A 12,885-nucleotide genomic window follows, 5' to 3' on the forward strand; every position below is an offset into this window, starting at 1 on the left:
CTTCCTCCTTTAACAGTGATAAGAGTAAGCGGAGGACAAAGACAGTGAAGAAGTCATTGGAACCTCGGTGGAACCAAACCTTCATGTACTCTCCGGTCCATCGACGTGAGTTCAGAGAGCGAATGCTTGAGCTGACAGTCTGGGACCAGGCTCGAGTCCGAGAGGAGGAGAGCCAGTTCTTGGGAGAGGTGAGAACCCATGAACAATACAGAACAATGGAGAGGATATGGGGAAAACTCATTAAACTAAGAACCTTTAACAGTTCAGTTCTGACCTACTCTGCCTTGCCTTAGGTTTTATCCGATACCGGTGCCAAACCGGTACTTTTGAAATGGTGCCGGTGCTTAAACGGTACTCGAACCGGTGCTTAAAGAATGGAGAACACACACTTTGTCCAAAAACCTCTCATGTTTAGCTGTTTTTAAGTAAAAAGATAACAATGTTAGCCTTTTCTGCAGCTATAAGGTTCAAGGTTCAAGGTTCTTTATTTGTCACATGCATAGTTATACAAGTATAACACACAGTGAAATGTAACCTGACACGCTCCTCGACATGTGCAAAAATGGGGGGGGGGGGTAGAGGAAGAACATTATATATATGGTATAGAATAGAATTCAACTTTATTGTCATTGCACATGCACAGGTACAGGGCAACGAAATGCAGTTTGCATCCATCCAGAAGTGCTTTAGTGATATAGATATATTACAATATATATTAGCAATAATATAGATATGTAAGTATATTACAGAAATGGGTCTATTATGGTATGTTATAATGTACACGGTATGAAGTATGTTATGAATATTCTATAACTATAGGTATGTACAGGCTATGAACAGGATATAAGTATGAAAAACTATACAGAAATCTGAGCTATACAGTTATACAGAAATGTGAACTATGCAAGTTATAAACAGTTGTAGGATTAAAAATTATCGTATGTACAGAATGATTATTTACACAGAATTATACAGTAGTGCAGTTAAGATAAGTGAGATATGTGGATAATTTCTACAGAGGCTATATATAGTGCTAGTGGTTGTGAGTGGTGGTTCAGTCCATGTTATTATTGTGTCTTTGAGGGTACAGTTGTCCAGTGTGTGTGTGTGTGTGTGTGTGTGTAGGTGGTTGCGGGTGTGTGTATGTCCAGTCCATGTGTTAACGTGGGTCAGATGTCAGGAGGCAGAGTTCATGAGTCTGACAGCTGTGGGGAAGAAGCTGTTCCGGTACCTGGTGGTCTTAGTCCGGAGGCTCCTGTAGCGCCTCCCAGAGGGCAGGAGGGTGAAGAGTCCATGTGATGGGTGACTGGGGTTTTTGATGATTTTTCCCAGCCCTTTTCAGACACCGCTTCCTGTAGATGTCCTTTATGGCAGGAAGTGGTGCTCCGGCGATGCGCTGGGCAGTTTTCACGACCCTCTGCAACGCCTTCCGGTCCGAGGCAGAGCAGTTCCCGTACCAGACTGTTATACAGTTGGTCAGGATGCTCTCGATGGTGCAGCAATAGAAGTTCACCAGGATGTCTGAGGACAGGTGGTTCTTCCTCAGAGTCCTCAAGAAGAAGAGGCGCTGGTGAGCCTTCTTGACCAGCTTGGAGCAGTTGGTCGTCCAGATGAGATCCTCGGAGATGTGGACTACCAGGAACTTGAAGCTGCTCGCACGCTCCACAGCCGTCCCCTTAATGTAGATGGGTGGATGTGGGTCAGCATTCCTCCTGTAGTCCACGATGAGCTCCTTGGTCTTCTCAGTGTTAAGCAGAAGGTTGTTTCTGTCGCACCACTCAGCCAGACGATAGGCTAACGTGGTTAGCCTACTCAATTTAAATTACACACAAACAACAGTAAGCTATTCACCCAGAGAAGAACGGCTGCTGCTGCCATCATCATCAACCGATAACAGGCACCACACCCGCAGTAGATGTGCTCGGTGTGAGGTCTTCCAGCAAGCTATCAAATACGGTGCATTTCTCAACTTTTAAGAAAACGCTATGCGTCGCCAGGTGTTTCATCAGATTCGAGGTGTTACCTCCTTTGCACAGTATCACCTTAAAGCACTTGTTGCAGGCTGCTGAGTTTGTATTTTTTGCTGTGAAGTACAGCCAGACTTTTGACCACTTTGCCTTGGGCATTTTTAATCTGTAGCTCTGCTCTGAAAGAACGTATGTACCTGGGCCCGCCTACTATCCTGGGAAAGGTAAAATGATTGGCTAGAATCCAAAGTGTATGACATTTCAGGAAAAAAGGACCGAAATGTGCGCTGCTTTTCGGTCTGGTTACTACCGTTTATGTTAGATAATAATGGCACCGGATACCGTTATCCATTCCTACTGTTCAGTCCTGCAGTAATTATTCAGTTTTTATTGAACTATAGATCCCTAGCACTGGTTCATCTTATTGCAGCCTACATATCAAAATACCAATAAATGATGCATGTTGCTAGGCAACCCAGTGTGACTTGTTGTCTTACATTACTTATTGGGGTCAGAATAACGTCCTCTGCAGTTCTGAATATAAGTGATCGTGATCGTAAAGAATCAGAAGAGTCTGTTCAGTGACAGGTTGCTTCTCCCCAAGACAAGAACTAACAGACTTAAAAACTCCTTTGTCCCACACGCCATCAGGCTGTTTAACTCCTCTCTGGAGGGGAGAGGGAGGGGAAACAGGAGGACAAAGGAGGGGGGAACAACTAAGCTGTAGTGCCTCTTCACCTCACTGTGCAATACTTTTGTAAATAGTCAACAGTGCAATAGACTCAATACTTGAAATGTGCAATTCACTTGTATTTTTATTTTTTATTCCTATTTATTCTATTTATCCCCTTTGTATATTTTATTTATATTTGTCTCTGTATTTATATATATGTGTGTGTGTGTGTGTGTGTGTGTGTGTGTATATATATATATATATATATATATATATATATATATATATATATACATATATATATATATATATATATATATATATATATATATATATATATATATATATATATATATATATATATATAACAATTCTGTAACTGTAACTTCGGTCGTTGCTGTGCTTTTTTTTGGAAGTCGAATTTCCCAGAGGAACCCACCCGAGGGATTAATAAAGTTCTATCTTATCTTATCTTATCTTATCTTATCTTTTTTTTCTTGTCCCACACACCCCTAAATTCACAGATGATTAAACACATTTTCGGAAAAGTCATGAAGTCTGAGATGATGGAATTTTAATTTAACAGAATTTGAAAATTCCAAGGGGTCAAAGTGACCCCCTTTGTGATTCTAGTGTTAATTAGCACTGAAAATGTTAAAACAGGTCCATGTGTTTGCTCCCAGTTCTTTATTTGTTCTCCTTTCTACATACTCTGTATATTCTTAGTGTTCTCTGTATGTTTTGCATCCATTCTCCTGAGTCAGATCCTGATAGAGATGGAGTCTGCTCTGCTCGACGATCAGCCTCACTGGTACAAACTGCAGCTTCATGACGTTTCCTCACTGCCACTGCCCAAAGCCTCCCCCTACCTGCAGAGGAGGGGACTGCAAGCTGAGCACACACACAGCAGCAGGAGGCTGCAGAGTAAGACACACACTCTCTCTCACTCACACACACACACACACACACACACACACACACAAACACACGCACGCACGCGCACACACACAACAAACCTGTGTCACAACCTCACACAACAACATGTTATTTGATGGATCATTTGGAGGGATGCTCTCCTCTGCTGGGACTGGTAATTTCACTGTAGTTGATACATGCTCTGATCACTGGAAAATGAGTCGGTTGCTAAAGTTTTGTTCAAACTGGTTTACCATGTTATAGAGTCAGAGAAGAAAGGTGAACTCTGAGATTTGTAACGAAAAATTGACAAAAGTCAAATGAGTGAAGGAGTCCAAAACTTGACATTCATCTTTTTGCAGACTTAATGGAGAGTCCAGCCTCTGGTTGCTGAAACCCTCTAACATGTCTATCAATGGTAGCCTTTGTTTCTGTTGGTAGTCAGCGGGTAGTAGCAAAGAAAAAGGGAGAAAAAACCTCGGTATACAGTCACTTTGCTTCACTAACACGATGGTCTCTGCTTGCCACGTTGCTGCTGGGCTCTTCCTACGTGTATGCCCCTGAAGTCAATTGTAGAAGAGCTCAAAATGAAAGAATGTTGGATTGGGCTTATTTCATCAGTGAATGTTTAGTCCAACAACCTAACAACCAGTCACAGCAGAGCAGGCCTCTGGCAGATCCAATCCAACACCAGTCCTCTCATTCATTTCTTTATTTGTTTATTATGCTTTATTGTTAACGTCTTCTTCTTCTTCTTCTTCTTTTGTTTCATTTGTTTTTCTTTATTTTAAATCATCCACAACGCTTTGCTAGACAAAGGTCATTACTATAACTCAGGTAAAAACGTGTGTGTGTGTGTGTGTGTGTGTGTGTGTGTGTGTGTGTGTGTGTGTGTGTGTGCATGCACGAGTGAGCTCTATGGCATTTCCCTGTGTGATGCTAAGCTATCCATTTCAAGTGCTATTTAGTATTTATAGTTTTAATAAGTCATTGATTGATAATTGCTGCACAAATATAGCCCTGCCTGATCATATCATAGTGATGCAATTAAATGTTATTTTACCAGGCAGAAAGCTCTCATGAAAGATATTATGTAGCCAAATCATGGGAGACGTAGTTCTTGAAATATTTGTACCTCAGCTACTCAAAACTTGATGATTAGGGTTTGATCTTTGAGGGACTAGAACAGAACTAGCTGCCTGGATCCTGGAATGATTGATTAGAGCGAGTGCATCCAGAAGGTTATTGGGTTCCATATAATACTTGAAGACATGTCAAACTGTGCATGAAAAGGTTCTGGACAGACTGTTCAATGGATTATTGGTAAATCTCTCAAGGGAGTTCTGGATCTTCTTGTGGGAGATCTTTGATGTTGTACCAGGAGGAGTCAATTGGACGTTCTAGGTGTAGGATGTTGAATATATGAACATATGGTCAGCCTAATTCAACTTCTTAAAACAAAAAAACAACAACTAAGACACAGTTTTATGAGGAGTTTTATGGTTGGAAATCCTCAGGTGAACGGCTACAATGACCTAACCAGTGGTACATATCAGACAGCTGGTCAAAATGTTGCTTAATTTCGAAGGCAGATTTTTTTTTTTTTTGTCAGTATTGCCATTGTAACCTGTAACTGTGTTTTAGTTCAATTATCCTGTGAGTTGGACTTCATTTATGTTATTGATAGCACTGTATGGCCCCGTGGAACAAAATATGACCCATCGCTGATCTGGAGTTCACAACAGAAAAATAAATCAGAGAACAGAAGTGATCACTGCATCATTTCTATAACAGTGATGCAGTTGTTATGTCCAGCTTTATTTCTGCAGAGAGACTCATATTAAAGTCGTGAGCATGAACTCAGGACGGAGGAGGTCAGTGCTGCTCAAATTCCCACAGGTGTTCTATCGCTCTTTATATTTTTCTTCCAGCTGATCTTTGCTGGATGGGTTTTATTGCTCCACATTTCTCTTTAAAAGATGAGAGCAAGTGACACACTCATCTCTACTTTCCTCCTTGGATCTTTTGTTTGGATGTTTTTATGCTTTAACAGGAAGTTGACTTCATTTGGGTACACTGATACACACTCATGATGCCATCTATAAATGTTCTCTTTCTAGTACCTTAATCTCTCATGCAGCCACCTATCATCAAACTCTGACCACTCTGCTTCACTTTTGGGACTAATGCAGAAATCTTATTTGTGTATAAACATGCTGGCCTTTGTGTGGCCAGAAAATTATTAATTTCAGCATTCAGTCCGAAACTCTGACTGCTGTTAAATTTCACGCATTTGTTAAAGGCTGATGTGGATGTGGATGAAAAGGTTCTGGTCAAGGAGTTGTAAAAGGTTTAAGGGAGTCTGTGTGTAATATCAGATGAATGTGTCTTTTATTGCTCCAGCGTTAACTGGTTTGTCCTCTGGCTGTTCGGTCTGGAGTGTTAGATTTGTTGACCTTCTTGTAGAAGATTACAGATGAGCTGCTTACAGGCTTAAATGTCCTCCCTCTCTCCATCTGCAGGGTCTCAGAGGATCAGTGACAGCGAGTTTTCAGATTATGACTGTGAAGACGGCATTGGGGTGATATCAGGTAAACTCCATATCCCATCATTCACTGCAGTCTCATTTTAAAGGATACAGGAGAGAATACTAACTGGCTCAAGTGGATTAAAAACATGCTGCTGTAAGACAATGGGAATCTAATCATTTTATAAGTTCCTCAAACTGCTTAAGGTAAACCATTTGAGGATTATGACATAAATGTGACTGCATAACTTGAAATTACAAAATAACTGAGTCAGGGTTGATGGTTGAACTCCTGCTCTGTTTCTCTGTGTGCAGACTACAGACAGAATGGGCGCGAATTCCATAGCTCCACCCTCTCAGTGCCAGAGCAAGTGATTTCTCCCAATCACTGCTCCCGTTCCGACATGGTCAGAATGAGGTCACGGTCACCGAGCCAGCCGCCTCCTCACAGGTAAGTATCTGTGTGTTGGGGATTTGAGATGGGCCCAAAACATGACAACAGAAGAAGAAACTAAAAAAGGTACCTGAAGAGCTAAAATTAGAAAAACAAGATGGGACGTGAGGGTAGAAAGGGAAAGATGCCACCAGAGAAGATTTGGGAGTACAGCAAGTTGATGCTTTAATCTGCAATCAAACTACAGTATTTGTCTTATCATGTACGTGAAAAGATTCTTGCATGTGAGAGCTTATTGGAGATAATTTATTGTGAGTTTATTGGTCTTTCCCCATAAAGTTATAAATATGTATTTCCATCTTTCTCTATCCTTATTGAGCTTATCCAAAAGAGTGACTGTATGCAAATATTAAGTTTGTAATAAGTAACACCGTGTTTAGGCTATTAAAACTCAGCTGTTCTCAAGCGATATCGAGTCTGATGAAGTGCTTCAGACTTTGTCCAGGTGATCATTTACTGTGTGCAGCATTATCTTATAGTGCATATGTCCTATTTGTATCCCTTGGAAATCACTGCTCCAACAGGTAACAGCAGCTGTGCAGTATGTCTACATGAGTCAAAATGCTGTGGAAATAATGCCAGTGTTTTTATATTATCAGCGGCTGTGGATCGGGTTGAGCAGGTTGTCGAGCAATCGAAAGGTTGGTGGTTCATGCCCCAGCTACTCCAGTCGGTTGAAATTTCCTTGTAAATTATAAACGAAGTGGTTCTTATGACGTGCTTTCTACCTACTATTCAGACTGCAGTGATCGCGTCGGAATGTTCCAGTATCTTGCCCGACGCGCTTTGGCATGCAGGCTAGAGCAGACAGGGATCAACCACCAACCTTACAATTATTAGATGATCTGCTCTACCTCTCAAGCTACAGCCAACCTGAAGTCCAAATGTTCAGCAAATGTTGCACTATATGAATGTGTGTGTGAGACTGGATGAATGAGACTTGTAATAGAAAGTGCTCTGAGTGCTCAAATTGAGTATAAATGCACTACATAAGTACCAGTCCATTATCAAATAGAAGCCTAATAAACCCAAAACATTAGTAGCTAAATCCATATTGTTCAAGAGGAAGGAATATATTAGTGTTCCTATGACTACAGAATTTTTGACTGGATAAAACGAGCTTGATCAAGACGGATTCTACCAAGTACTTTGGCTCTCATAACTCTTTCAGCATTTTCCAAAAATCCAGACTGTCCTTGATATCATTCAGACTGTTGGTCACCTCAGGGACTTCGACCATGTGTGAAGAATGTGTTAACATCCTTCCCTGTTGTTTAGATGTTTTCTAAGAAAGTTAATAATCTTTGCATTGTCCGCGGCTGTTTCACACTCTAGAATTGTAGCACCATCCAAAATTGCTCTCATGTCTACATTAGCAAATCTAAAGTTATGTTGGTCTGGCATGATGGCAGCCATAAAACTCACACGAGTTGTTATCTTCCCTTTCCTGGCAGTTTCTTTTGCTATGCATTTTTTTGTCACTGGTTTACTGCTTTAAAAGTGTAATCATTAGTATTCAAGGTTTAATATGACTCACAGGTTTTTATCTTGAACTTTGAACTTGAATTTTTAAACAAATAAGCTTTTGAAGCCAGACAGGAAGTGGTCTTCCTAAAGGCATCATCCTCATTTTATCCAGACTTTTCTGTTCTTGCCATTCTGACCTTTGACATCTGGTTGCCAGCAATAACCCTCTTTACCCGTTATATCGGGAGGACGCGGTGCGGCTGCTGCGGGGCTCCAAACTGAGCCGAGCATTCTCTGATGCCAGCCAATACAGCACCCCGAACAGGTAACTATGGTAACACTAGGGATGGGTATCGTTTAGGTTTTATCCGATACCAGTACCAAACCGGTATTTTTGAAACATGAAACCTCTCATGTTCAGCTGTTTTTTTGTAAAAAGATAACAATGTTAGCCTTTTCAGCAGCTATAGGGGATTTATGACATCACGCTTGGCTGGAAGCCGCACTTAAACAATTAAAAAAAAACACACAAACTTTGTCCAAAAACCTCTCATGTTTAGCTGTTTCCCTCTTTTTCTTTGGTCATTTTAGCCTTTTTTGCCAGGGTGAAGGGAGTATCTGCCATCAAACAAGAAGACAGCCGCATGTAACTACGACGGTGTTTGCTAGTTCACCTTATATGCATTAATGTAATAACGTGGTTAGCCTACTCAACGTAAATTACACACGAACAACATTAAGCTACTCACGCAGAGAAGAACGGCTGCTGCTGCATCATCATCCTCATCATTTCTGCTACACTGGCAGGGCTAGGGGCCAGGACTGTACTCTTCGGGTTCTTGGGGGATGTTGCTAACTCCAGGTCCAATAACAGGCACCACACCTGTAGTAGATGTGCTCGGTGTGAGCTCTTGCAGCAAGCTATCAAATACGGTGCATTTTTCGGCTTTAAAACCCCCCGCTATGCGTCGCCAGGTGAGGTGTTACCTCCTTTGCACAGTATCAGCTTAAAGCACTTGTTGCAGGCTGCTGAGTTTGCATCTTTTGCTGTGAAGTACAGCCAGACTTTTGACCGCTTCGCTTTGGGCATTTTTAATCTGTAGCTCTGCTCTAAAAGAACGTACGTACCTGGGCCCGCCTACTATCCTTGGAAAGGTAAAATGATTGGCTAGAATTCAAAGTGTGTGACATCTCAGGGGAAAAAAGCACCAAAATAAAGCACCAAAATGTGCGCTGCTTTTCGGTCTGGTTACTACCGTTTATGTCAGAACCGATACCAGTACCCATCCCTAGGTAACACATAGGAACATGCCCAATGTGAGTCATCTGGACATCAGCTAATCAGCATGCACCCTGCATCATGTAATATTGTTTATCTGCAAACTAATAATAAGAATAACCAGTAAACATGGTGTCGGACTGCAGCAGGTGTGTCAGAGTCAGATAAACCCCACCTGTCTGCTGCTGCTGAACAGGTTTGAATCAGGAAACAGGTTGCATACTTGATTGGACATCTGATCCTTGTACAGGTTTTAGAAGTAGATTTAGTGCTTTTCTTTGTTTTACTACTAGTTGTTCTGCTTCTGGCTACAGTAGCAGTTAGATCTTGTTGGAGTAAATTAATTTACTGGGTGATGTACTGGGTTACAGAGATATTTTTGTGCTGCAGCATTTAGTTCTGCTTTTGAACTGGTTTTGACATTACAGCTTAGAGTTGTAGTATTGCTTATACTGCCTATATTGATTGTAGTAGTAGTTATGGTCCAGGTTATAATAAGTATTTAGTTTTAGTGTCCCTGTAGAGCACTTAGTGGTACAGTTAATAGTACTGGTTGTAGAACAGCAGTTGTACTGGTCTGACTGGTTCTCTGACTGGACACTGCTTCTCCCTGTGTACTTACAAGGCCATTGAGGAGGATGTCGCTTGCCAACTCACTTGATTCCCATGACAGGTACTTCTCTATCAGAATTCCAGCAGTGGCAGTAGTCATAGTACCAACAGTAAAAGCAATGATCTAAGAAAGTGGGGTATTTTTCTGTCTTGTAATCCTTTTCTGTGTGTAAGATATTTTAATGGCCCTAACCAGAGCTGGACAAACCACATCATCAATGGGAGCTGTGATGACTACAGGTGAGCCTTGGAAATTAGGATGTAGTGTTAGAGGTTGATGGCAGGTTCAGACTCATCATGTTTTGCAGTTCTGACGTCTTTCTGTTCTTCAGTCAGGACTTCATCCCTGATTTTCCCTATGAGCCTGACACCTACGATGAGGAACTACTGAGGTAAATGGATGAACATTTAAACAGTTTGACTATTAGAAAGGTGGACATTCAGACCAGTAGTTATGGCAGTAAAGAACAGATGTATTAAATTCAGATCATTTTTTTTAAATACATCACTTTATATTTTTAGGTAAAACTATACAAGAGATTAAAACCCTACAATCAGATGATCTCCTGTGAGCAGCACTTGGCAACAGTGGAGAATGAAGAACTTCCTTCTAATTTAAAGATGTCAAACTTTTCATCATGGGCAACACATAGCCCACTTTGATCTTCAGTGGGCCGGACCACTGAAATTCGCCTTACTATGTAATAATGTAATAAACTTAACTACACATTTTATCCCTGAGATATTTTAATGTAAGAAAAGGGATTCAAATTTCAAGAACAAATCTCAGTTTTTCTACATTTATAAAAAAAAAAAGTAAATGAAAGAATTCTGTCAACACGACTGTTAGGGCTTAAATTGTAAGATAATGTGTAAAATAAAAGAAAAAGTTCTGGGACCTCATTGCCCAGATTGATGGAATGGAAACATTTTGTTAATTGACAGACTCAAACAGACAAAATACAGCTAATGTCCAAAATTTATGTCCTTCTTCACATTTTTGAAAGCCACCCAGCGGGCCTGATTTGAGTCTTTGGCGAGCTGATTTAGCATACAGCCCTAACTGTAAGCTTTATTATGAAGGAAAGTTTTGAGTCTTATCTTAAAAGTAAATGGGGGGCCTGTTTCCCTAATCCAAACCTGGTCCTAGGCCTGATGGCTACCCCTTCCTGAGCCTGGTTCTGTTTAAGTTTTCTTCTTGTCAAAAGGGAGGTTTTCTTTCCCACTGTTGCCAAGTGTTTGCTCACCAGGCATTGTCTGGTTATTAGGGTTTCTCTCTAATATTGTAGCATCTCAACCTTACAGCATAAAGCACCTTAAGCCAACTGTTGTGAATTGACACTTTATACAGTGTCATGAAAAAGTATCAGCCCCTGATTTCTTTTTAGGAGTTACTGTAGCTCAAGAGGTAGAGCAGGCGATCTACTAATCAATATTGGTGGTTCTGTCCCAGGATTCTGCAGTCTGCATGCCAAATATCCTTGGGCAAGACACAGAAACCAAAGTTGCTCTCTGACGTGTTCATCGGTGTGTGAATGTTAGATAGAAAGCACAGGGAAAAAAAAGTGCTTGTGTGAAAGGGTGTGAATGAAGCAAGTTATATAATGTACTTTGAGGGGGGTGGGGATATTTGTCAGACTTAAATGTTCCCGATCAAACAATTTTTCTCCACTAAACCTCATAACTGCTTACCTTGGCAGCAAGAATTGCATGAGCAGTGAGTCTTTTATATCACTGTGAAAGAATCATAGCCCACACTGCTTTGCTGAATTGTTTTAGGTCAGCAACATTGGAGGATTTTCCAGCATGAACAGCCTGTTCAAGTTCAGAGCATCTTAATCTCATTTAAATGAGATTTAATGTCCTACAGGATTTTATGGTAGAGAGCAGAATTCATGGTTCCATCAATTACAACAAGTTGTACAGGTCCTGAAACAACAAAGCAGCAGATCATTACACTACCGCCACCATGTTAGCTTTATGTCACATGTAACATGACTCAAACCTTCCAAAAAAGTTCAGCTTTTGTGTCATCGATTCACAGAATGTTTTCCCAGAAATCTTAAGGATCATCATGATGTTTTTCGGGGAAATGTCAAATGAACATTTGTGCTCTGATGACGCAGTGCAATGACTTTCAGGACATAAATGCTAAATTTCTATGATCTATGTCGGGACAAGATCCACAGTGCAATTAAAACTTGACTTGGTTTATTTACATTATGAGAGTAGTTATGTTTATGATGTAGCTGTCTTCTTACCCACTGGTTTCTGGAGTCCACATTTGGACTCAACTTGAACCTTCTTTTATTTTGTGATTTTTGTTTTATTTTTGTTGGTCTTTTTGTTTCATATTTCAAGGATGAAGTGCTCATTTATAAACTAATTCTAGCTAGCTCGGTTATCTAGCTGCATTCAAAGACTGTACAGGAGCATCACTTAGACCAGAGGTGTCCAAACTTTTTTCACTGAGGGCCACATACATAAAAATATAGGAGGGGCTGGGCCACTTACTAGAAATTAGGTATATAACCTTAACTTTAGTGTATTAATTAATTAATTATTAAATCACTTAAAAGTGGTCAAATATGTTATATTGTTGAATATAATTAAAGACAAAACTGCCTTCATCACAGCTTTCCATAAATGGATCTTTATTGATTTATTCAGAAAAAGCTTTGGTTGCTCATTCTCAGAACAGCAGCCTCAGATTTCTTCTTGGACAGAAGATTTACAGCACAGAGAAAAAACAATAAAGGGGAAAATGGGACGAGTACATTTCAAGCTTGTTATTTAAGTTATTAGGCTTAGCAACACACCTATTAACGTTTGTTTGAAACCGTTATCAACATTAACAGACTGAACTGGACTTAATAACAGACTTAATAACTAATTTTAGTAAATTATTCTGGTGAGTGTCAGCTGGGTATGTAAATCGGGCCATCCAGCTGCGGTGCTGGTCGCCACTCGTGGCAAAAATCCGGACAAATG

The 12,885-nt window shown here is 40.5% G+C and overlaps 2 protein-coding genes across 14 annotated transcripts in view; both read left to right on the forward strand.

Moving 5' to 3' along the window:
- LOC113014589 (ubiquitin carboxyl-terminal hydrolase 29-like) overlaps positions 1-12,885 on the forward strand; it is a 264,900-nt gene that overhangs the window by 76,391 nt on the left and 175,624 nt on the right. The gene's annotated exons all lie outside the window — the stretch shown is intronic.
- LOC113014581 (regulating synaptic membrane exocytosis protein 2-like) overlaps positions 1-12,885 on the forward strand; it is a 58,727-nt gene that overhangs the window by 26,128 nt on the left and 19,714 nt on the right. For 9 of the 13 annotated variants that reach the window (XM_026156224.1, XM_026156212.1, XM_026156222.1 and 6 more), the window contains 9 exons: positions 17-188; positions 3,405-3,564; positions 4,369-4,392; positions 6,078-6,146; positions 6,398-6,533; positions 8,221-8,328; positions 9,908-9,955; positions 10,069-10,134; positions 10,227-10,286. In XM_026156224.1, the coding sequence (XP_026012009.1) occupies positions 17-188; positions 3,405-3,564; positions 4,369-4,392; positions 6,078-6,146; positions 6,398-6,533; positions 8,221-8,328; positions 9,908-9,955; positions 10,069-10,134; positions 10,227-10,286 (843 nt within the window). The remainder of the gene's footprint in view (positions 1-16; positions 189-3,404; positions 3,565-4,368; positions 4,393-6,077; positions 6,147-6,397; positions 6,534-8,220; positions 8,329-9,907; positions 9,956-10,068; positions 10,135-10,226; positions 10,287-12,885) is intronic. The other 4 variants (XM_026156218.1, XM_026156215.1, XM_026156219.1 and 1 more) reach the window with 2 other exon arrangements.

Source organism: Astatotilapia calliptera, chromosome 22 (genome assembly GCF_900246225.1).
Source record: "Astatotilapia calliptera chromosome 22, fAstCal1.2, whole genome shotgun sequence".
Taxonomy (NCBI): domain Eukaryota; kingdom Metazoa; phylum Chordata; class Actinopteri; order Cichliformes; family Cichlidae; genus Astatotilapia; species Astatotilapia calliptera.